Source organism: Pseudophryne corroboree, chromosome 7, assembly GCF_028390025.1.
Source record: "Pseudophryne corroboree isolate aPseCor3 chromosome 7, aPseCor3.hap2, whole genome shotgun sequence".
Taxonomy (NCBI): Eukaryota; Metazoa; Chordata; class Amphibia; order Anura; family Myobatrachidae; genus Pseudophryne; species Pseudophryne corroboree.
Window position 1 is genome coordinate 62,257,766 of NC_086450.1, and position 25,787 is coordinate 62,283,552.

Here is a 25,787-nt window from a genome sequence, read left to right on the forward strand (position 1 = left end):
ATGCTAGATCCTAAGCAGGAGGACTATGTGTATGTATGCTAGATCCTAAGTAGGAGGACTATGTGTATGTATGCTAGATCCTAAGCAGGAGGACTATGTGTATGTATGCTAGATCCTAAGCAGGAGGACTATGTGTATGTATGCTAGATCCTAAGCAGGAGGACTATGTGTATGCTTGATCCTGCAGGAGGACTATGTGTATGTATGCTAGATCCTAAGCAGGAGGACTATGTGTATGTATGCTAGATCCTAAGCAGGAGGACTATGTGTATGTATGCTAGATCCTAAGCAGGAGGACTATGTGTATGTATGCTAGATCCTAAGCAGGAGGACTAGGTGTATGTATGCTAGATCCTAAGCAGGAGGACTATGTGTATGCTAGATCCTAAGCAGGAGGACTATGTGTATGTATGCTAGATCCTATGCAGGAGGACTATGTGTATGTATGCTAGATCCTAAGCAGGAGGACTATGTGTATGTATGCTAGATCCTAAGCAGGAGGACTATGTGCATGCTGTGTGTGCATATGAATTACTCAGAAGTTAGAGGTTCCATTTATTCTCTCACCTTTTAAATACATATTTTTAATTGAACTGCTTTGAAACTTCTTGTAGCTTCCACATATCCAGGACTGTTGCTGCTCAGGTCTCCATGTGGCAGGAGATATCCGGCATAGGGTCTATAAATGAAACATAGAATGGGTTATCTATTGATGGTCCCCATCGATGGTACCATTGATGGATAACATTGATGATATAAAGTCATCTGTTAGGGAACCATCGATGGATTCGCCCACCGATGGTCATCCCTGCTTTACTATGGAATGGGCTGCGAGCCAATCAGCGGCTTGGGATGGGGCTTCATGGGTGTCGGGAGCCATGCTCCATGTCCCGACACATTATGGTAAGAAGATAAAATATCTCATTGTTCTTTACCATTGATGGCGGGAAACCATCTGGTTTTCCCCCATCGATGGCAAAAGTATTCAACATTAGCCATAGAATATCGATAATTTTGGATCATCGATGGTTGATGGCCATCCCTAATTTGACAGCAGATAAGAACCACATGGTCTACCCAGTCTGCCCTTTAGGGTTAGAGCATTAGGGCTAATTTAGGAGTTTCCATTGGGGTATTAGGGTTAGTTTAGGGGTTTGAGTATTTATTAGGTATAGTTTAGCGGTTAGGGTTGGTTTAGTAGTTTGGGTTAGGGGTTATGGTTAGGGTGAGGTTTGGGGTTAGACAGCCACTGATTGGGGGACGCGGGTGTTCCCATTGGAAGCCCACCAATGTTATTCAAAGGAAGGCAGGGCAATAAAAAAAAAATTGTGATGGATTTCCCATACACACAGGAATTGGATGTCCAGTTTTATTGTTTCAGACTGAATTTGTCGTAATCACTGGTTATCTTTGTTAGATGTCCTGGGCCTGATCCACCTGCAAATAAATTTGCAGGGGCTGACTAGGGAATGCCAAGAAAACAGACCCGACACTGCATTTTTCTACCACCCATCCCATTACATTCCACAAATACTGCCTGCCTGTCACTCGCTGTATGCATGGATCCTCTGTGCATCCGCTAAACATTTGCTGAGTGCGCACTGCACCTTTGGCACATGGCCAGCGGCAAAAAGTCACGCCAGTGTGTCTGACATCTGTTTCGCACGCACATCTAAATCAGGCCCCCTGTCTCATTGTGACAGATCCAAGATGATCATCTTTATTCTGTTTACTGTGTGAAGTAATAGTGTATACATTACCAATCTACATAAACTCTGCAGACCGTGTTCCAGTTACAAATACCCCATGACGGATGCATAGTCAACATTTTCCAGAACATTGTATACCTGAGGATCAGTAGTTCACCAAACACTGCGTTTAGCTTGGCCCCTCTTCCAGAACACATCCCCACAGATTACAGCAGTGCACACCACAGGATTGTCTTGGCTACGTACACATTGTTCAGAAAATTCTTCATTTAAGATCAGTTTCTGATGCAGTCAAAGGGATAAATTTACTAAGATGGGAGTTCTATGTAAGATGGGATGTTGCCCATATCAACCAACCAGATTTCTTCTTCTCATCTATCTAGCAACTTCTAGAAGATAATACCTGGAATATGACTGGTTGCTATGTGCAACATCCCATCTTAAATAGAACTCCCATCTTAGTAAATTTACCCCAGAGTGTATGTGAACTGTTGTGAAAATAAACATTGTTGCACCAGTGAGACCGTAGATATTTGTGTTACACACATTTAACTTGCTGTGCCCTGCTTTGTGTTTTCTGTACACTTCTGTTCATCAAATAGGGTTTGTGCATTGGTGCAGATTGGTAAAAGTCGCTGGATACATCCAAATTTGGACTTGTGCGAGACTCATAATCAGGACTGAATATATAAATGCATTGCAGTTTATAAGCTTCACTGTAATAAAAAGTATTGCCAGCGCCAGTGTCAATATAATACATTAGCCAAAGCAGAACAACTTTTACATGTATCCAACATTGACGCTCTGTTCCCCTTCTCTCTGTCACACTGTGCGTGCTTCAGGTTGCTGCTGAGCTCGCTGCTAAAGATGAAGCCAAGGAGAAAAAGACAAAGGGGAAGAAAGAGAAAGGAAAAGGGAAAAAGAAAGAAAAGAAGGAAAAAGATAAAGCTAAAGGGAAAAAAGGAAAAGGAAAAGAGAAGGTAAGAAGACAGCTGCACTATGGAGATATGGGGGGGAACTGGCGCCCTGTGAGTCTGTATCAAGTTTTATGAGTGCAACAGATCTATACACAGCATAAAAGTGCAGTAAACTGTATCAGATGGCAGCAGAAGTATGTCGTAGCCTGTTACACGCGGCTTTCTACTATTACTACTCACGTACACACATATTAGCCGGAATGCATTCACAATGTGCAGTGAAAAGTCTCATTGAAACTCAAGTATGCACAAACCTCTTATGCATGCAACATTCCCCTGATGCCTCCACTCTGTGTAATCTGTGTTTTCTTCTGACACTTTCACAGCCAAAGTCATGCGACTATCGGATAATGAATTGCAGTATCTCATTCTGTGCACTCGTAAAGCATACATTCTGATTTGTTGAGACTTTCTGGGCAGATAACAATTGCAAAGCTCATAGAGATTTATATCCTAATATAATAAAACAACCATTGCACTAAATTCTTAAACAGTTATAGGTTTAACTGACAGCTACTTATACTAAATGTCCATGATATATTACTGGTTCTTTGTAAAGGTACATTTAGAACAATGGCCTTCTAATACAAACTCAGTGATGCTTATATAATAAAGTGCTTAAAGCCAAATACATGTTAATTACCAATGTGCTGAAGAACAATATATTCTGATGGTGGGAGTAGGGGGTACTTGATAAGGCATCTTACCTATTCGCCTGAATTTTGGTAAGCACCCTGGACTCAAAGGTGAGAAGTGTCATGTGATGACGCTATGCATGACCCCACTCAATGATGCCTTCGCTGAATTTTGAGATCTTCTGGACCCCATTTTGAGATCTCCTGGAGGGCAGAAACAAAGACTAGGTAAATATGACATTAGGTGCACAAAAAGAAAAATTGCACCAGAAGCATTCCTCACCCCCAATTCAATTATTTACTCCACCTCCATTCTCTCTTCCCTCCTGGTTGACATACTACTTCTAGTGCTTTACTTGCTGTTCCACTTCACTACATTCTAATGGGACTTTCACCGTTATCACTCATTCCGCCCCTGCTGGTGGCCTGTAGAGCATCCTCAACCGACACTTCTTGCATGCAACAACGTCCGTCCTGCCATAGTCAACGCCCTTCCCGCCTCTCTGGAGCCTGCTCCAAGCAGTTACTGTTCCTGGGTCTCCTCCACTCCTGTAAATGCTCTACTTGGAGTGGAGGAGATTGGGGCTTGTGATTGGTCCTCCTGCTCACACGCCCATTCTGCCACCCTTATAATTTGAAGAACTACCATCATTAATTAGGTGGTACTGCAGCTTTAAGACAAAAATGAGGCTACATTGAGAAAAACTGAACCTTTTTAGTGAATGAAGGACTTGACCAAAAATGAAGCTACACTAGGACTGTGCATCTGACAATTTGTTTTTACATACTGTAAGTTCCTCAGTAGGTCACACAATCTCCCCTTTAATAAATACTGTATTGTTTTAGTGGTTATCAACTACAGTTCCTCATACTGTAAGTTCCTCAGTAGGTCACACAATCTCCACTTTAATAAATACTGTATTGTTTTAGTGGTTATCAACTACAGGGACCGATTGTTTGAATTCCCCTTTGGGTACATGTTTAATATATACTGCATTTGTAATTTAGATACGTCCGTACTAACCTTCCTGTCAAGCAAAGCCACTGGAAAACATTATCAGTTTTGCTAACCTATTATAGAAGATCACCTAAAACAGATGATTTAGGACATTGTAAAAGAGTAGGTCTGCATTCAATTTAGATATAACATCAAGGTAAAAGATTTTCCCAATAGTTCTTTCGTTGTCTTTTTCATTCAGATTTACGTTTTCTGCAAAGCTTGTGTTCTGTTCATAAGATTTGCTATCAATCAGGCAAACTTTCGGGATATGGAGAGCGAAGTCAGGACCAGCTTTTGCACTGAAACTGAATTACTTACACATTGTGTTTTACTCCCCCAAGGTTTTAATTCACGGAGCAGAGCGTGTATGTAAACTATAAATTGAATACAGAGGGGCCCATTATCGGTACCATTTCACAATCTGAAAGCAGTAGTTTGACTTTTTTACTTTCTATATTGGCCATCTTAAAAGTGGGGAGAGAGTGAAGGGTGGGGGGTCAAACGGAAGTTTCTATGTTTTACTGAGAAACATTCAGCGACAGCAGCAATCTTAGAAGCACCGCCATAGGGGACGTGAACATTACTTTACGCTATCACAATGTATTAGCAAGTAACTAAGTATAATCCAGTCCACATGGTATGTGTCAAAAACATCAAATTAGTCCTATTAAGGCTTCAGTCCATGTGGCACTGTTGTTTAGTATCACGCAGAGCAGATCCGTGTATCAGCAGTGTTTTAGCTCACGGAGAATACCTTAGTGACAGAAACCTGCAAACTTGGCGTGATTGTATTCGAGGCTATTTTGCATTCTACTGTATATACATTATCCAGGTCTAAACCTGTTGTTGGCAGCTGGAGCAGAATTACTTTTCCAATTACATATAGCCAGTCACAATTATGTCTGGTCCTGTCTGTTATTATATTTGCACTTAATGTATAAAAAGTGCAATATTAAACTAGAATTGGACTGTGTAGTGCTTAGCAATGAGTTCTATTTCTGACCTGCATAGAGTTTGTATGTTCTCCCAGAGCCGGCCCTAACCAATATGATGCCCTAGGCAAAATGTTGGCTGGTGCCCCCTAGCACCACCACCGCTGTTTCCGCCTCTGACCTTGCCTCTCTTTACCAGCACCATCACCCTTCACCTATAGCAGTCCTTATTTTGGTGTTTGTACCTCCTATATTTTAAATAGGAACAGTTTGCACATTTGGCGCACAGTCCAAAAAGGGGTGTGTTTTTGCTGGCAAGGGGCACACAATAATAACCCCAATTCCAATTACGCCACACAGTACTGCAACTTTATTCACATTTGATCATGCGATAGTGTCCATAATTCATATTACATCCCACAGCAGTATCACTTTACCTTATAAACGTTACTCCTCACAGTAGAGCTCCTTATTCACATTACACCACACTGAATTGCTCCTTATTCACATTACACCACACTCTATTGCTCTTTATTCACATTAGATGACACAGTAGTGCCCTTTCTATATGCAACGCCACATAGTAGAGCACCTTATACACATAATGCCACACAGTAATGTATTTATACAGATAATTCCACACAGTAATGCCCCATACACATATGAGACACATTAATGTCTTTATAAACGTAATGCGCCTTACATATTATGACAACCTTTATTAATGCCCTTTTACACATAATGTCCCTTACACATATGCCGCTCATTATTAATGCCCTTATACACATAATGACACACATAATGTTCCTTACACATGTTGCACATTATTAATGCCCTTATACACATAATGACACACATAGTGCCCCCTACACATTTGCTGCACATTATTAGTGCCCCTATACACATAATGACACACATACAGTAGTACTCTGTTACACATATGCCACACATTATTAATGCCCTAATACACATAATGACACACATAGTGCCCCTTACACATGTGTTGCACATTATTAATGCATTTTTACATGACACACATAATGCTCCTTACACATATTCTGAACACTATTGCACAACCAACCCACTCACATGCACACAGCACTCACACTGCCACTAACACTATGATCTCTGACTCTGCTTGGATACAGATGTGTCCTCATAAATCTTGCCTCAATGCTAACGCCGGGTGCCTTTTTTTATGAAAATGCATCTTATTTGCATTGCTATGTGGCTAGGATGCACAAGCAGCTTCTGCTGATTAAAATGATATGCAGCATGTCTATATACTGTGTGAGACTGTGACTGTATCTGCATATGAAATGCTACACATAGAATATAGGCATGCCGCATATCATTTTAATCAGCAGAAGCTGCTGATGCCCCTAGGCATATCAAATGCCCTAGGCAATTGCCTTGTTTGCCTATGCCTATGGCCGGCTCTGTGTTCTCCCCACGTTTCTGTGGCTTTGCTCCAGGTGTTCTGGACTCCTCCCACACTCCAAAAACTTAAGAAGTCCATACACCTTAAGATTTTCTGTCCAACTGCACAACCAACCAATTTGCTGGTTGGAACAAAAATCTGCTAATGTATTGGGGCAAATGACCATTTGCTTCCAAACGCGGGCAATGACAGTCATTCAGACTAAGGGGAGTATTCAGTTAGTGTCAGAATTTATGACAGGGCGGAAAGACTGCACTTTTTGCCGATAATCAGCACTTTTCGACACTTCTATATTCAACTGAAGTGGTTTTTCCGCCCTGTTGAAAATTCTGACATGTCGAAAAACACACGGGTAAGCGGAATCTCTGCTCATCCATGTGTTTTTGACCCCGTCGCTGTCAAAAACGGGTCCGTTTTCAACCATTCATTTTCGCCCATAAGAAAGGGCAAAAATGAATAGTCATGATGAGCGGGGAAACGGCCGGAAATGGCCCGCAATGAATACTGAACTGTCGGATTCTCACTGTCGGAGAGGATCCGACACTTATTGAATACTCCCCTCATTTGTGAAATCAAACAGATTTCACCAATTCATTGGATTTAACTAATATATAATAAATTGGTTAAATCAGGATCCAGTGATCCTATTCTGGTAGGATAATTGGATCCTGATAAAATGAACACTAGTGTGTGTGCTTGTGTGTTTGAGAATTAAGGCTGCAAACTCCAAAGGGCAGACATGTTATGCTGTATGTAATATATGTGCTGGCTGGTTATCCCAGGGATTGGCAGCGCTGTGTGTATTAAGTCGCCATGTGGCATCGGGGCTCAGTCTGGGGGCGGGCTTAGAAGGAGAGTGAAGCCTAATGCTGAATCCAGGCTTAATACACACAGCAGCACATATATTACATACATCATAACATGTATGTTTATATGTGCTAAGCAGTTACACCTTCTGCAGTGTGTGGCCAGGGGCTGCAGCCAATACTGTGAATGACATATATTGTCTGCATAAATTGGTAGGACTATATAAATAAATGAGAATAATAGAAATATCTATAAATTGAAGAAAGATCTGAACAGGAGAAAATAGTTACATACACTGTACTGTAAGTGTCACTGCGTACATACAGCTGCATTGCACAGTAATGTGATAGCATATTATAGTTCAAGGTTCCATTACCGTTACAGTGTATCTGAAGACGTGTGCGGGGGAAGGGGGAAGCTGCATGAATAATTGGAACTGAACACAGCCATATCCCTGGAAGTACAGTAGATGAGCCGTGTATAAAAACTGGAAAGAAATCACTTATTTACCATTATTATTATTATTATTATTATCATCCTTTATTTATATGGGGCCACAAGGGTTCCGCAGCGCCCAATTACAGAGTACATAAACAAATAATCAAACAGGAAAACAGCAACATACAGTTGATGACAATATAGGACAAGTACAGGGTAAATAAACATAGCTACATCAGCAGATGACACTGGAATAAGTATCAGGTGGCAGAAGACTGCTGGATTTGGTGCAGTTGAAGAATATTTATGTAAGAAAAGGGATAAGCACATGAGGGAAGAGGGCCCTACTCGTGAGAGCTTACATTCTAAAGGGGAGGGGCAGACAGGCAGGGGTAACACAGATGGGGTACATAGAGAGCGTAGAACAGAGGTTTAGGATGAGATTTGGCTGGGTATGGTGAAGAAGTGGGTCTTGAGAGCCCGAGTTTTGTAGAGAGGTGGAGAGTCTGAGGGGGAGAGGTAGGTAATTCCAGAGAAGTGGTGCAGCACGTGAAAAATCTTGGAGGTAGGAGTGGGAGGAAGTAATCCGTAGGCAGGAGAGTCGGCGTGCATTAGCAGAGCGAAGAGGACGGGTGGGAGTGTAAAGGGAGATAAGGTCAGAGATGTAGATGGAAGAGGAGTGGGTGAGGGCTTTGTAAGCGAGTGTGAGAAGCTTGAAATGGATTCTGAAAGGGAAGGGAAGCCAGTGAAGGTCTAGTAAGAGAGGAGAGGTGGACGTAGTGCGTTTGGTAAGGAAAATGAGCCGGCCAGCAGCATGGAGGATAGATTGGAGTGGAGAGAGGTGTTTGTCAGGAATGGCAGTCAGGAGGAGATTACAGTAGTCCAGTCTGGAGATGACCAGTGAGTGGATTAGAGTTTTAGTAGCATCCTGGGTCAGAAAGGGTCTGATCCTGGAAATATTTTTGAGATGAAAACGGCAGGTTTGTGAGAGGTGCTGAATGTGTGGTTTGAAGGAGAGGGAGGAGTCACGGATTACTATAAAATATAAAATATATAAGCCTACCATATATAAGCCTTCATCTTCAGATGACGATAGCTGCGGTGGTCAGTCTCCGCAATACTTTGCATTCCAGAAATGAATAAATCTGGCAGCCTCGTATGCCCCATAGAAACCTATGGGGGTGCAGCTGCCGGTAGGAATGGAGGGATCGCAGCAGGTACAGATGGAGCCTCGCTCATCTAGCCTTCTCTGGTTCACCATGGTGCACCAAAATTTATTAGCATAATCCTTTCATCTATTGTTCTCAGCTGCAATACAATACAGAGAGAACAATACAGCAGGAGATAAAGGGGGTCATTCCGAGTTGATCGTAGCTGTGCAAAATTTAGCACAGCTACGATCAACTTTCCTGACATGCGGGGGGACGCCCAGCACAGGGTTAGTCCGCCCCGCATGTCAGTCCAGCCCCCCCTCGCAGAAGTGCAAAGGCATCGCACAGCGGTGATGCCTTTGCACTTCAGGAGTAACTCCCGGTCAGCACAGTGTTAGCGAGCTGGCCGGGAGCTACTCCTCGCTCCCCGCCCCGCATCGGCTGCGTATGACGTCACGCAGCCGCTGCGGCCCGCTCCCCGTTCTGTCCGGCCAAGCCTGCGTTGGCCGGACTACGCCTACAAAACGCCCCCTCCCGCCCATTGATCACCTCTGCCCGTCAATCAGGCAGAGGCGATCGCTGTCCTGCCACGGCCGTCGGCCGACCCGCATGCGCAGGCGCAGAAAGGCGCCGGCGCATGCACAGCAGGGACATGTTCGCTCTGCTGCGTGAAAACGCAGCGAGCGAATGGGTCGGAATGACCCCCTAAGTCATTACAGCAGGGGATTAAGTCCGACAGCACTGACTCAGTTAATCCTATTAAAGGGATAGATGAGCAGGGCTCCATCTGTATCAGAAATATGTACAGATGGAGTCACGCTCATCTGAAGCGGCACCATCGCATACGAACGCTCCCGGCGTGACTAGGCGATCCGTCCGCCTAGTCACGCCGGGAGTGCTCTGAGATGATCCCATTCAAGTGAATGGGGCGCGTGTGCCCCAGATGCGGCAGTAGGAGCCACGATTAGCGTGGCTCCATCTGTACATTTGGGGAATTCTGAATATTTGCGGCTAACCCCTGAAAACGGGTGTTTTTGGGAAAGTAGCCACAAATATTTTTGGATAAATGGGCCCCACAATGTACATTTGATGATTATTTTCTAATGATGCTTAGGGGCACCGAGGGGGTTTTGGGGGGCAGGTACTGATTATCAGGCACGGACCCGCTGTACATATAGGGGTGTGAGAAGCTGGAGGTCCGGGATTTCATCCGAGAATGGCCGTATTTTTTAAGCGCAGTCATTTACAAGGCAAATCCAACCTGGTTTTGTCTTACTAATGATTGTTACTTTAAAAATACGGACATTCTCGGACGAAGTCCTGGACCTCCGGGTTTTCACACCCTATTACATTTACCCCATAGTATTTTCCAGGTTCGTTGTTTTTTTTAAGGGAGTGCAGTGATGCCTCCTTGATTTTGGTCAACCCCCAAACCCCAAAAATTCTACATTCAAACCATAGAAACCAATCATACACTTGCTATCACAGTCCACCTTGCACTAGACTGATTGTTGCAGTTTTAATGCAGATTTGCACCTTTGTGCAGTGTTAGTAAGTAACCTTCTTTAGCCTGCCAATAGAATCAGACTAAAGATATTCTGATTGGTCAGTATAGTCACGGATGAATTAATGAATTTTTATGTAAATAAACATGGGTTTCTTTCCACGAAAACGTTGGGACTACCTGTCTGGCTTTCCATGCAGAGGCCTGACCTAGATCTAAACTGCTGGCTGCCTCCGTTTATTTTTCTAAAGCAAGATAAGGCGCCACTGTCGGGAAAACGTTCCCAAAAAATATCTATAAAAATAAAATAACAGCAACTGTAATTAATATTAATAATCTTAAACTTGCAATGTGATTAATATTATTTCCCATGTGTTGGCGGGATGGCTTTAGTTTGCGTGTGTGTGGAGGTGACACTTGGCTCAATGCTACAAGGAAAGTAAACAGAGTGTATTTCTTTGCTGAATGACACAAACTGGCTATAGAGGGTTTGTTGGCTCGGGGGAGGCGAGGGGAACCCAGCCAAGTGCTGAGAAACGCTAGTGGACCCTACAGGTCAGAAAGGAAAGATGTGGTAACAATTTGATGGCAATCTCTGAAAATATGCATTTAATCAACGTGTAACCGTAGTCCTCTCACCATCCACCCTTTTCCTCGGCCCCAGAAATAACAGAATATCGGCTCCACACCCCCCCCCTGAAAGGATGGGGATTAGTAAAGGATTATTATTAGGATTTTGTTGCCATGCACCTTTCCTTGCACATAAATGTGTTGTGGAACAATGGTTGTGACATGAAACAAATTGGAAGCTGGCACACTGCCCTCTTTCCATATACAAAGCTTATGCCGCAGAAACCTCCGGCTCTATTTTATGGCTTTTCACTTTGATGGTCTTTCTCTTTCCATAGAACGATATGGCTGTTGTTTGTCCTAAATGTCCTATTATTCTGTTTATGTTAGGCACACACAGCGCAACTGAATTTTATTCTTGGTATGTATGTCTTAATCAGGGTTTCTCATCCCATCATGTCTTTTAAAGGTGAGATGATTTCCTATTAAATCTGTCTCATGTTTCTTGGAGGCACAGGTATCACAAGTGGAACATTAGCATAATAGTTCATAGCCCTAATATAATCTATAATGCTCTGCTTTCTTTTGGAACATTTTCAAAATCTCTATGTACAAAGCTGAAAAGTAATAAAAATGATGTCATCACATTGGCATGTTATAATAGCTGGTACAGATGGGTCCACAGTTATCTTGGCTAGTTTGCTGCGCCTAGGCACAACATGGTTTATTAACATAAACCCTTCATCTATTGTTCTCAGCTGCAATACAATACAGAGAACAATACAGCAGGGGATCAAGTAATTACAGCAGGGGATTAAGTCCGACTGCCCAGTCTCAGTTAATCCTATTAAAGGTCAAGATAAACCTGGACCCATCTGTATGAGCTTCGACTCCTGCCACCAGTCTCAGTGATGTTACAGCCAGAGAGTTCCGGCATAGCACACATCTATAGTCTTCAAACACTTGTGTTATGTCCCTTACTTCAAACCATCTCATGATGAACACACAAGACACTCCTGAAAATCACCCAATAACAACATCACAACAATGGGGGTAATTCCAAGTTGATCGCAGCAGGAAATTTTTTAGCAGTTGGGCAAAACCATGTGCACTGCAGGGGAGGGGTGTGGTATTGAAAGTCGACAGTAACTAGGTCGACAATGTCTAAGTCGACCACTATTGGTCGACAGTAACTAGGTCGACAGGGTGTCTAGGTCGACCGGGTCTTTAGGTCGACATGTTCTAGGTCAAAAGGTCGACATGGGTTTTTAATGTTATTTTGGTGTCGTTTTCTTCGTAGAGTGACCGGGAACCCCAATTAGTGCACCGCGTCCCCTCGCATGGCTCGCTTCGCTCGCCATGCTTCGGGCATGGTGCCTTCGCTCCACTACCGCTTCGCTCGGCACAGATTACCATTCCAGTCGTAGTCCACGTGGATCGTTAAGTATGAAAAGGTTCAAAAAAAGAAAAAAATTGTGAAAAACTCATGTCGACCGTTTGACCTGTCGACCTAGAACATGTCAACCTAAAGACCCTGTCGACCTAGACACCCTGTCGACCTAGTTACTGTCGACCAATAGTGGTCGACCTAGACATTGTCGACCTAGTTACTGTCGACTTTCAGTCCGGATCCCGCAGGGGAGGCAGATATAACATTTGCAGACAGAGTTAGATTTGGGTGGGTTATTTTGTTTCTGTGCAGGGTAAATACTGGCTGCTTTATTTTTACACTGCAATTTAGATTGCAGGTTGAACACACCACACCCAAATCTAACTCTCTCTGCACATGTTATATCTGCCTCCCCTGCAGTGCACATGGTTTTGCCCAACTGCTAAAAAATTTCCTGCTGCGATCAACTTGGAATTACCCCCATTATCCACGACACAAATGTGTAGAAGTACACACAGGGATGCACAGGCCACATACAGAAAGAAAAACACTCTGTAGAGGGAAAAAGGTGAGGACATCGCAAAAAGTACAATAGTAAAGATGAAAAGAAAAAATTTGATGCTATACATAATCTATATAATAAAATCAATTGCTGATAAGAAAAAAAGAGACTTATGAGGGGGAATACAAAACTGGAGTATGAGGGGGAGAGAGAAGCAGAGATAAAGAGTTGGAGGTGCTAAAGGGAGAGAGGGTGAAAGAGCAAGAATAAAAACCCAAGCAGTGCCGAGGAAAACATTACTAGTATAAAATGTGTTCAGTCAAATTGTTAAAAATACATAAAGCCCTGCATACTGTATATTGCACAGTACAAAATATTTACTTTTTTGTTGTTCCATGTGCCACAAATCTTGCATGCTGCAAGCATTAATGACTAATGAGTATAACTATTTCACCTTCTATGTCACTGTTATGTTCCTATTTGTATCCCTTTTCTACAGTATAGTGTTGTTGAATATGTTGACTCTCTTTAAAATAAAGGATAATTACATTGGCAGTCAGGTGATATAGTGAAAGATGTTTTACCTCAATACAAGACAGTAGTAAGGCAGCGTTCTAGGGGCCTAATTCAGACCTGACCGCAGCAGCAAAATCTTTCTCTAATGGGCAAAACCATGTGCAGTGCAGGTAGGGCAGATGTAACATGTGCAGAGAGAGTTAGATTTGGGTGGGTTATTTTGTTTCTGTGCAGGGTAAATACTGGCTGCTTTATTTTTACACTGCAATTTAATATCAGTTTGAACACACCCCACCCAAATCTAACTCTCTCTGCACATGTTACATCTGCCCCACCTGCAGTGCACATGGTTTTGCCCATTAGAGAAAAAGTTTGCTGCTGCGATCAGGTCTGAATTAGGCCATAGACTCTCAACAGTATAGCTGGGTACACACTGGGGCGACTTTATGGTGGACCTGCGGTCACACTGACAAAATATCCAATTCAGGTAAGCATATACACTTACTGATCAGCCGCTCGATATGCCGGTCCTCATATCACAGCTGGGCGAGCATTCGACTATGACCACCCAGCTGTGACATCAGTCCCTGCAGCCAATGTACAGGCGGTCGGCGGGTCGCTCATACACACAGCCAGATGCACTGATATATCTGCAGATATAATGGCCGACCTATCGCCCGCTGTGTACCCTGCTTATGTGTGTAAACCAGGTGGTATATAGTATAATGCAAACATATCTAAATCATTTCAGTTTAAATAATAATCATCATCATGATGTAAAACATGAGGTAAAATCGCCAGATGTTTTTCCCTCAGTGACCCTTGGTTAATGAGGTAACTTCCTGCAGATACAGGTAATTGGAAAATGTGCTACAGTAAAATAAGCAGCGTGGTAATCATATACACAGTACTGCACGTGAGCCGCATATCTCTGTGATTACACGTGGCACCTATCTTACCAGTCATCATCTCTCACCTTCCATGAACTTATGAACCCCTATTACTTCCCACTTATTGACGAGAGAGACCGCAACTTATCACCCCATCAGCCATGTTATTCTCAGTGATATAACTAATAAGAGAGAAATCCAGGATATTGTTTGGTGTTTGGCCAATCTTAGACATGTGACTCCTATTTGACTCCATAGTACTAGCGATAATATGAAACTCTATAGTGATTCACTGCTAATGACCACCACATAGCCATCTGACCATATGACTCTAACACACACACACATGCTGTAGTCACGTACAGGAGAGTTGTCTGTTTGTAAGAAACCTTGGGCCCGATTCAGAACTGATTGCTGCTGTACGTTTTCGCACAGTGGGTGATTATCGAACTACTATACATGCGCATGTGCGAGGGACAGCAGCGACAGGATGGTGCAAAAATATCGATTGCACGGGCGTTCACAAGGTGATCGACAGGAAGAGGATGTTTGTGGGTGGTAACTGCCCGTTTTCTGGGAGTGTCAGGAAAAACGCAGGCGTTCCCAAGCGTTTTCAGGGAGGGTGTCTGACGTCAGCTCCGGTCCCGATCGGTCTGATTTCTTCGCACTGGAGGAGTAAGTACTGAGCTACGCACAGACTGCACACACTGCACAGAATGGGAAAAACATTCGATGGTGAGTGTGATGTGATCAGATTTGCAGCTGTCCGCTGACTGAGGGGAATTTTCACACAGCGTACACATGCATTGGCTCACTTGCACGGGGCGAATTTTCACTTCCCCAGGGCGGCGACTATCTGATCGCAGGACAGGGTAATTTGTAGCACAGCGATCAGGTCTGAATTATGCCCCTTATACAGAAATGTGTACCTCTATTGTCTCATTGTTACACGTGTGCTCATACTGAGAAAGCATGAAACGCTGGCAGACTGGATGGATACATCAGCAGCAATCACAGTTCAGTTATTTAGCCCATAACACAGTGGAGAAGTGGGTAAGATACGCACCTTTGTCATATACAGTATATGAAGAGATGCTGCAGATAACGTCTCAGTCTATTGGAGGAGTATCTGGCAGGACATAGACCTATTAGGGCCTAAACAAGATACTGGTGTGAGGCATCCCTGCAGATACTTTATTAGGCAGCGTTTACTAATTAATAATCAAATAATTATTCACATACTAAAACTAGTTTGCAACAGTACAGAAATGCCAAAGCATTATGAATACTTAGTATTATGGACCTGTCATTCGCCGGGTCGCTAGCTGTTGTCGGATTCTCCCATCTCTGTCACCCTTTTCTTCATGTCCCATATCCTCTCTATCTCTGGTTCTCTCTATTTCCCTCTCCCCCTCTTTTCCTGTGTCTCTCTCCCTCCCCCTCTTTTCCTGCGTCTCTCTCCCTCCCCCTCTTTTCCTGTGTCTCTCTCCCTCCCCCTCTTTTCCTGTGTCTCTCTCCCTCCCCCTCTTTTCCTGTGTCTCTCTCCCTCCCCCTCTTTTCCTGTGTCTCTCTCCCTCCCCCTCTTGCCCCCAAGCTTGGACTGATTTATGTTAAATGGACTACCTGGTCTCCATTGAGATGTAATACTCTGTAGGAGACACTAGGACAGGTTTGTTTCTGGCAAACCTAAATTATTCAAGAGCACCACTGCAGTGTGCTCTGACTGATAGGGCATGGTGCACCAGTGAATGTAGGCTCTTGGCTGCAGGCAGGAACGTGCACCATGCTATCGGTGCTTATCTCTCATCAGGTGATGGGTCGTGCGGTTGAGCACACTCCTCCCATCCAATTCCTTCCCCATTTTGGTCACCTCATTAGAGTGCATGATGTCGCAATCTGTGCTGAGGGATGAGAAAAAGGAGAACATGGAAATACTGTAGGGATACACAATGATGGACAAGCCTAGAACTGGCTCTCCAGCTGGGTGGGCAATAGGAGGAGACTGCACCAAGGCAGGGCCAGATTAACAATGGGGCGGATGGAGCTATAGCTTCAGGCCTCCACATAAAATAGGCCTATCATGCTAGCAGCAGGATGGTGACCAGGCACACAGCTGGCCAAACAATCATAAATCATAAGTATTAAAGTAGAGATGAGCGCCGGAAATTTTTCGGGTTTTGGTTTTGGGTTCGGTTCCGCGGCCGTGTTTTGGGTTCGACCGCGTTTTGGCAAAACCTCACCGAATTTTTTTTGTCGGATTCGGGTGTGTTTTGGATTCGGGTGTTTTTTTTAAAAAACACTAAAAAACAGCTTAAATCATAGAATTTGGGGGTCATTTTGATCCCAAAGTATTATTAACCTCAAAAACCATAATTTACACTCATTTTCAGTCTATTCTGAATACCTCACACCTCACAATATTATTTTTAGTCCTAAAATTTGCACCTAGGTCGCTGGATGACTAAGCTAAGCGACCCTAGTGGCCGACACAAACACCGGGCCCATCTAGGAGTGTCACTGCAGTGTCACGCAGGATGTCCCTTCCAAAAAACCCTCCCCAAACAGCACATGACGCAAAGAAAAAAAGAGGCGCAATGAGGTAGCTGTGTGAGTAAGATAAGCGACCTTAGTGGCCGACACAAACACCGGGCCCATCTAGGAGTGTCACTGCAGTGTCACGCAGGATGTCCCTTCCAAAAAACCCTCCCCAAACAGCACATGACGCAAAGAAAAAAAGAGGCGCAATGAGGTAGCTGTGTGAGTAAGATAAGCGACCCTAGTGGCCGACACAAACACCGGGCCCATCTAGGAGTGTCACTGCAGTGTCACGCAGGATGTCCCTTCCAAAAAACCCTCCCCAAACAGCACATGACGCAAAGAAAAAAAGAGGCGCAATGAGGTAGCTGTGTGAGTAAGATAAGCGACCCTAGTGGCCGACACAAACACCGGGCCCATCTAGGAGTGTCACTGCAGTGTCACGCAGGATGTCCCTTCCAAAAAACCCTCCCCAAACAGCACATGACGCAAAGAAAAAAAGAGGCGCAATGAGGTAGCTGTGTGAGTAAGATAAGCGACCCTAGTGGCCGACACAAACACCGGGCCCATCTAGGAGTGTCACTGCAGTGTCACGCAGGATGTCCCTTCCAAAAAACCCTCCCCAAACAGCACATGACGCAAAGAAAAAAAGAGGCGCAATGAGGTAGCTGTGTGAGTAAGATAAGCGACCCTAGTGGCCGACACAAACACCGGGCCCATCTAGGAGTGGCACTGCAGTGTCACGCAGGATGTCCCTTCCAAAAAACCCTCCCCAAACAGCACATGACGCAAAGAAAAAAAGAGGCGCAATGAGGTAGCTGTGTGAGTAAGATAAGCGACCCTAGTGGCCGACACAAACACCGGGCCCATCTAGGAGTGGCACTGCAGTGTCACGCAGGATGTCCCTTCCAAAAAACCCTCCCCAAACAGCACATGACGCAAAGAAAAATTAAAGAAAAAAGAGGTGCAAGATGGAATTGTCCTTGGGCCCTCCCACCCACCCTTATGTTGTATAAACAGGACATGCACACTTTAACCAACCCATCATTTCAGTGACAGGGTCTGCCACACGACTGTGACTGAAATGACGGGTTGGTTTGGACCCCCACCAAAAAAGAAGCAATTAATCTCTCCTTGCACAAACTGGCTCTACAGAGGCAAGATGTCCACCTCATCATCATCCTCCAATATATCACCGTGTACATCCCCCTCCTCACAGATTATAAATTCGTCCCCACTGGAATCCACCATCTCAGCTCCCTGTGTACTTTGTGGAGGCAATTGCTGCTGGTCAATGTCTCCACGGAGGAATTGATTATAATTCATTTTAATGAACATCATCTTCTCCACATTTTCTGGATGTAACCTCGTACGCCGATTGCTGACAAGGTGAGCGGCGGCACTAAACACTCTTTCGGAGTACACACTTGTGGGAGGGCAACTTAGGTAGAATAAAGCCAGTTTGTGCAAGGGCCTCCAAATTGCCTCTTTTTCCTGCCAGTATAAGTACGGACTGTGTGACGTGCCTACTTGGATGCGGTCACTCATATAATCCTCCACCATTCTTTCAATGGTGAGAGAATCATATGCAGTGACAGTAGACGACATGTCCGTAATCGTTGTCAGGTCCTTCAGTCCGGACCAGATGTCAGCATCAGCAGTCGCTCCAGACTGCCCTGCATCACCGACAGCGGGTGGGCTCGGAATTCTGAGCCTTTTCCTCGCACCCCCAGTTGCGGGAGAATGTGAAGGAGGAGATGTTGACAGGTCGCGTTCCGCTTGACTTGACAATTTTCTCACCAGCAGGTCTTTCAACCCCAGCAGACTTGTGTCTGCCGGAAAGAGAGATCCAAGGTAGGCTTTAAATCTAGGATCGAGCACGGTGGCCAAAATGTAGTGCTCTGATTTCAACAGATTGACCACCCGTGAATCCTTGTTAAGCGAATTAAGGGCTCCATCCACAAGTCCCACATGCCTAGCGGAATCGCTCCGTGTTAGCTCCTCCTTCAATGTCTCCAGCTTCTTCTGCAAAAGCCTGATGAGGGGAATGACCTGACTCAGGCTGGCAGTGTCTGAACTGACTTCACGTGTGGCAAGTTCAAAGGGCATCAGAACCTTGCACAACGTTGAAATCATTCTCCACTGCGCTTGAGACAGGTGCATTTCACCTCCTATATCGTGCTCAATTGTATAGGCTTGAATGGCCTTTTGCTGCTCCTCCAACCTCTGAAGCATATAGAGGGTTGAATTCCACCTCGTTACCACTTCTTGCTTCAGATGATGGCAGGGCAGGTTCAGTAGTTTTTGGTGGTGCTCCAGTCTTCTGTACGTGGTGCCTGTACGCCGAAAGTGTCCCGCAATTCTTCTGGCCACCGACAGCATCTCTTGCACGCCCCTGTCGTTTTTTAAAAAATTCTGCACCACCAAATTCAAGGTATGTGCAAAACATGGGACGTGCTGGAATTTGCCCATATTTAATGCACACACAATATTGCTGGCGTTGTCCGATGCCACAAATCCACAGGAGAGTCCAATTGGGGTAAGCCATTCCGCGATGATCTTCCTCAGTTGCCGTAAGAGGTTTTCAGCTGTGTGCGTATTCTGGAAAGCGGTGATACAAAGCGTAGCCTGCCTAGGAAAGAGTTGGCGTTTGCGAGATGCTGCTACTGGTGCCGCCGCTGCTGTTCTTGCGGCGGGAGTCCATACATCTACCCAGTGGGCTGTCACAGTCATATAGTCCTGACCCTGCCCTGCTCCACTTGTCCACATGTCCGTGGTTAAGTGGACATTGGGTACAACTGCATTTTTTAGGACACTGGTGAGTCTTTTTCTGACGTCCGTGTACATTCTCGGTATCGCCTGCCTAGAGAAGTGGAACCTAGATGGTATTTGGTAACGGGGGCACACTGCCTCAATAAATTGTCTAGTTCCCTGTGAACTAACGGCGGATACCGGACGCACGTCTAACACCAACATAGTTGTCAAGGCCTCAGTTATCCGCTTTGCAGCAGGATGACTGCTGTGATATTTCATCTTCCTCGCAAAGGACTGTTGGACAGTCAATTGCTTACTGGAAGTAGTACAAGTGGGCTTACGACTTCCCCTCTGGGATGACCATCGACTCCCAGCAGCAACAACAGCAGCGCCAGCAGCAGTAGGCGTTACACGCAAGGATGCATCGGAGGAATCCCAGGCAGGAGAGGACTCGTCAGAATTGCCAGTGACATGGCCTGCAGGACTATTGGCATTCCTGGGGAAGGAGGAAATTGACACTGAGGGAGTTGGTGGGGTGGTTTGCGTGAGCTTGGTTACAAGAGGAAGGGATTTACTGGTCAGTGGACTGCTTCCGCTGTCGCCCAAAGTTTTTGAACTTGTCACTGACTTATTATGAATGCGCTGCAGGTGACGTATAAGGGAGGATGTTCCGAGGTGGTTAACGTCCTTACCCCTACTTATTACAGCTTGACAAAGGCAACACACGGCTTGACACCTGTTGTCCGCTTTTCTGTTGAAATACCTCCACACTGAAGAGCTGATTTTTTTGGTATTTTCACCAGGCATGTCAACGGCCATATTCCTCCCACGGACAACAGGTGTCTCCCCGGGTGCCTGACTTAAACAAACCACCTCACCATCAGAATCCTCCTGGTCAATTTCCTCCCCAGCGCCAGCAACACCCATATCCTCCTCATCCTGGTGTACTTCAACACTGACATCTTCAATCTGACTATCAGGAACTGGACTGCGGGTGCTCCTTCCAGCACTTGCAGGGGGCGTGCAAATGGTGGAAGGCGCATGCTCTTCACGTCCAGTGTTGGGAAGGTCAGGCATCGCAACCGACACAATTGGACTCTCCTTGTGGATTTGGGATTTCGAAGAACGCACAGTTCTTTGCGGTGCTTTTGCCAGCTTGAGTCTTTTCAGTTTTCTAGCGAGAGGCTGAGTGCTTCCATCCTCATGTGAAGCTGAACCACTAGCCATGAACATAGGCCAGGGCCTCAGCCGTTCCTTGCCACTCCGTGTGGTAAATGGCATATTGGCAAGTTTACGCTTCTCCTCCGACAATTTTATTTTAGGTTTTGGAGTCCTTTTTTTACTGATATTTGGTGTTTTGGATTTGACATGCTCTGTACTATGACATTGGGCATCGGCCTTGGCAGACGACGTTGCTGGCATTTCATCGTCTCGGCCATGACTAGTGGCAGCAGCTTCAGCACGAGGTGGAAGTGGATCTTGATCTTTCCCTAATTTTGGAACCTCAACATTTTTGTTCTCCATATTTTAATAGGCACAACTAAAAGGCACCTCAGGTAAACAATGGAGATGGATGGATACTAGTATACTTATGGATGGACTGCCGAGTGCCGACACAGAGGTAGCTACAGCCGTGGACTACCGTACTGTACTGTGTCTGCTGCTAATATAGACTGGATGATAATGAGATGTAGTATGTATAAAGAAGAAAGAAAAAAAAAACCACGGGTAGGTGCTATACAATTATGGATGGACTGCCGAGTGCCGACACAGAGGTAGCTACAGCCGTGGACTACCGTACTGTACTGTGTCTGCTGCTAATATAGACTGGATGATAATGAGATGTAGTATGTATGTATAAAGAAGAAAGAAAAAAAAACCACGGGTAGGTGGTATACAATTATGGATGGACTGCCGAGTGCCGACACAGAGGTAGCTACAGCCGTGAACTACCGTACTGTGTCTGCTGCTAATATAGACTGGTTGATAATGAGATGTAGTATGTATAAAGAAGAAAGAAAAAAAAACCACGGGTAGGTGGTATACAATTATGGATGGACTGCCGAGTGCCGACACAGAGGTAGCTACAGCCGTGGACTACCGTACTGTACTGTGTCTGCTGCTAATATAGACTGGATGATAATGAGATGTAGTATGTATAAAGAAGAAAGAAAAAAAAAACCACGGGTAGGTGGTATACAATTATGGATGGACTGCCGAGTGCCGACACAGAGGTAGCTACAGCCGTGGACTACCGTACTGTACTGTGTCTGCTGCTAATATAGACTGGATGATAATGAGATGTAGTATGTATAAAGAAGAAAGAAAAAAAAAACCACGGGTAGGTGGTATACAATTATGGATGGACTGCCGAGTGCCGACACAGAGGTAGCTACAGCCGTGGACTACCGTACTGTACTGTGTCTGCTGCTAATATAGACTGGATGATAATGAGATGTAGTATGTATAAAGAAGAAAGAAAAAAAAAACCACGGGTAGGTGGTATACAATTATGGATGGACTGCCGAGTGCCGACACAGAGGTAGCTACAGCCGTGGACTACCGTACTGTACTGTGTCTGCTGCTAATATAGACTGGTTGATAATGAGATGTAGTATGTATAAAGAAGAAAGAAAGAAAAAACCATGGGTAGGTGGTATACAATTATGGATGGACTGCCGAGTGCCGACACAGAGGTAGCTACAGCCGTGGACTACCGTACTGTACTGTGTCTGCTGCTAATATAGACTGGATGATAATGAGATGTAGTATGTATAAAGAAGAAAGAAAAAAAAAACCACGGGTAGGTGGTATACAATTATGGATGGACTGCCGAGTGCCGACACAGAGGTAGCTACAGCCGTGGACTACCGTACTGTACTGTGTCTGCTGCTAATATAGACTGGATGATAATGAGATGTAGTATGTATGTATAAAGAAGAAAGAAAAAAAAAACCACGGGTAGGTGGTATACAATTATGGATGGACTGCCGAGTGCCGACACAGAGGTAGCTACAGCCGTGAACTACCGTACTGTGTCTGCTGCTAATATAGACTGGTTGATAATGAGATGTAGTATGTATAAAGAAGAAAGAAAAAAAAAAACACGGGTAGGTGGTATACAATTATGGATGGACTGCCGAGTGCCGACACAGAGGTAGCTACAGCCGTGGACTACCGTACTGTACTGTGTCTGCTGCTAATATAGACTGGATGATAATGAGATGTAGTATGTATAAAGAAGAAAGAAAAAAAAAACACGGGTAGGTGGTATACAATTATGGATGGACTGCCGAGTGCCGACACAGAGGTAGCTACAGCCGTGAACTACCGTACTGTGTCTGCTGCTAGTAGACTGGATGATAAATAATGATATAAAAAATATATATATATCACTACTGCAGCCGGACAGGTATATATTATATAATGACGGACCTGCTGGAGTGGACACTGTCTGTCAGCAGAATGAGTTTTTTAATTTTTATAGAATAAAAAAACACCACACAAGTCACACGACGAGTGTACTTTTTCAGGCAGACATTCAATCACAATATACTATACTGGTGGTCAGTGTGGTCAGGTCACTGGTCTCAGTGGTCAGTCACACTGGCAGTGGCACTCTGGCAGCAAAAGTGTGCACTGTTTAATATGTACTCCTGGCTCCTGCTATAACCTATAACTGCTCCCCAGTCTCCCCCACAATTAAGCTGTGTGAGCATAGTCAGATATTATACATAGATGATGCAGCACACTGGGCTGAGCACAGATATGGTATGTGAGTGTGACTGAGTCACTGTGTATCGTTTTTTTCAGGCAGAGAACAAGAACAGAACGGATTATTAAATAATAATAAATTATAAAACTGCACTGGTGGTCAGGTCACTGGTCATCAGTCACTAGTATAACTCCTCCTAAGCTCCAGTAAGTTAATGAAGTGTCTCACTCTCACTCTCCTATCTATTTTAATTTCTAAACGGAGAGGACGCCAGCCACGTCCTCTCCCTATCAATCTCAATGCACGTGTGAAAATGGCCGCGACGCGCGGCTCCTTATATAGAATCCGAGTCTCGCGATAGAATCCGAGCCTCGCGAGAATCCGACAGCGTGATGATGACGTTCGGGCGCGCTCGGGTTAACCGAGCAAGGCGGGAAGATCCGAGTCGCTCGGACCCGTGTAAAAAAACATGAAGTTCGGGCGGGTTCGGATTCAGAGAAACCGAACCCGCTCATCTCTATATTAAAGTAGTTTTTTTTAGTTTTCTCACAAAATGATGCATATATTCTATGTTTATGTATTTAGGAAGTCATTAGGGCTCATAGTGTATAGGGTGTACACACCCATATGGCTCTGGCAACACCCACACAGCACTATTCACAGCTCCTCCCCTTCTCAGTATAGGCCCTTGAAAATTTTCAGCTCCAGGCCCATGTGGCCCTTAATCCGGCCCTGCACCAAGGGAGGGATCAGGAACTGCCTGCCCCAGACTGCACATGTCAGTGACAGACATTCTAGAACATGATGTAATGGAGTGTTATTATTATTATTATTACATTTTATTTATAAGGCGCCACATGTGTTTCGCAGCGCCGTACAAAGGACAGTACAGGGGACAAAACATTTCATTACAGTAAATAAATAACAGAAATAGAGTACAGATAACAGAGCACCACACATTCTCAAGACATAGTACAGCTAAGATGTAAGTATTGAGGTAGTGATCATCGTACTACTAGAGGCTGGTGGTCATAGATGGAGATGAGCCTTTACTAACAGGATAAAGATGGTCGTTGAGTAGGGGAGAGCTGTGAGTGAAATGTGTTGAGACGAGGGCTTAGATAACAAGAGGAAAGAGGGCCCTGCTCTGAAGAGCTAACAATCTATTGGGGAGGGGCGACAGACAGATGACAAGAGGTGCAGGCAAGCGGGAGGTAGCCTGATGGCAGTATGCAAGCAAAGCTGAGATGTTCACGGCATGAGGCAGGGGGTGGAGGCGGATAAAGTAAGCCAAAGCCAAGTTTTGCTCATTTCATACTAACACTGCCGTGCTACAGTGGAAACATCATATTTTCTGTGACATAACAAATCAAGTTCATAGTTTAATTTTTATCCACCCGATGGTAAATAATTAAAAGTCAATGGTTAAATAATTACAGTTCTTCAACTCTGCAATCCGTTTTTTGCAAAATTGACACTCGTGGACTTAGGGCCTGATTCCGATTTGGAAGTAAAGCACAAAAGCAAGTAACATTATCTGGAATAAACCATATTGCAATGCAAGGGGAGCCTTATTTATATTTTTTTCTGTGCAGGGTAAATACTGTCTGCTTTATTTTTAAATTGCGTTTAGATTTCAGTTTGGACACACCCCACCCAAATCTAATCTTTCTGCACATGTTACCTCTGCCCCACCTGCAGTGCAGCATGGCATTGTGCAGGTGCAAGTTACTTGCTTTTTTAACTTTACTTCCTAATCAGAATCTATCCCTTAGTTCCCTATAGCTATGAAACCTCCATATAATAAATGTTTCACAGGATCCTGCCTGGAAATAAGCATTTTTACACCTAATGCATCTGTTTCAACAAAAGCAAATAAAATGAATGAATAATATAAATATCACACCTAACTTGTAACCAACACCAAAGTAAAAAAAATAAAATGTATTAACTTAAACTTGAATCATGGGTGCCAAAGCTGGATCCCATCCATAAACTGAGGAGAATAATGAAATATAGAAAGTTGAAAAAGTTTTATATGTTATGCCTCTACTTTTCCAGGAGGAAGAACCAGGCTGGAAAATGAGCCCCAGCCAATTCCTGCCTGACATAGACTGCGCACAGCACACATATGAAGGTAAGTCTTCATATCATACTTGCCTACCCTCCCGGAATAGCCGGGAGGCTCCCGAAAATCGGATGGCCCTCCCGGTCCCCCGGAAAGGTGGGCAAGCCTCCCGCTTTCCGTGCTGCCCCTCCACGACCCTCCTCGGCCGCCCGCAGCAGAGAACAAGTGGGCGGTCCGAGGGACTCCGATGACG

At 44.5% G+C, this 25,787-nt stretch overlaps 1 protein-coding gene and 1 long non-coding RNA gene across 3 annotated transcripts in view; one reads left to right on the forward strand and one right to left on the reverse strand.

Annotated features, from left to right (window-relative positions):
- The window catches only part of IQCA1 (IQ motif containing with AAA domain 1), a 292,671-nt gene that overhangs the window by 206,966 nt on the left and 59,918 nt on the right, over positions 1-25,787 (forward strand). For both annotated transcript variants that reach the window (XM_063933216.1, XM_063933217.1), the window contains 2 exons: positions 2,552-2,689; positions 25,528-25,603. In XM_063933216.1, coding sequence (XP_063789286.1) covers positions 2,552-2,689; positions 25,528-25,603 — 214 coding nt within the window. The remainder of the gene's footprint in view (positions 1-2,551; positions 2,690-25,527; positions 25,604-25,787) is intronic.
- Positions 543-3,522, reverse strand: LOC134944560 (uncharacterized). The gene is made up of 2 exons (XR_010181898.1): positions 3,394-3,522; positions 543-679 (listed from the first exon to the last, which is right to left on the reverse strand). It is a non-coding gene; the product is annotated as an uncharacterized LOC134944560 (long non-coding RNA).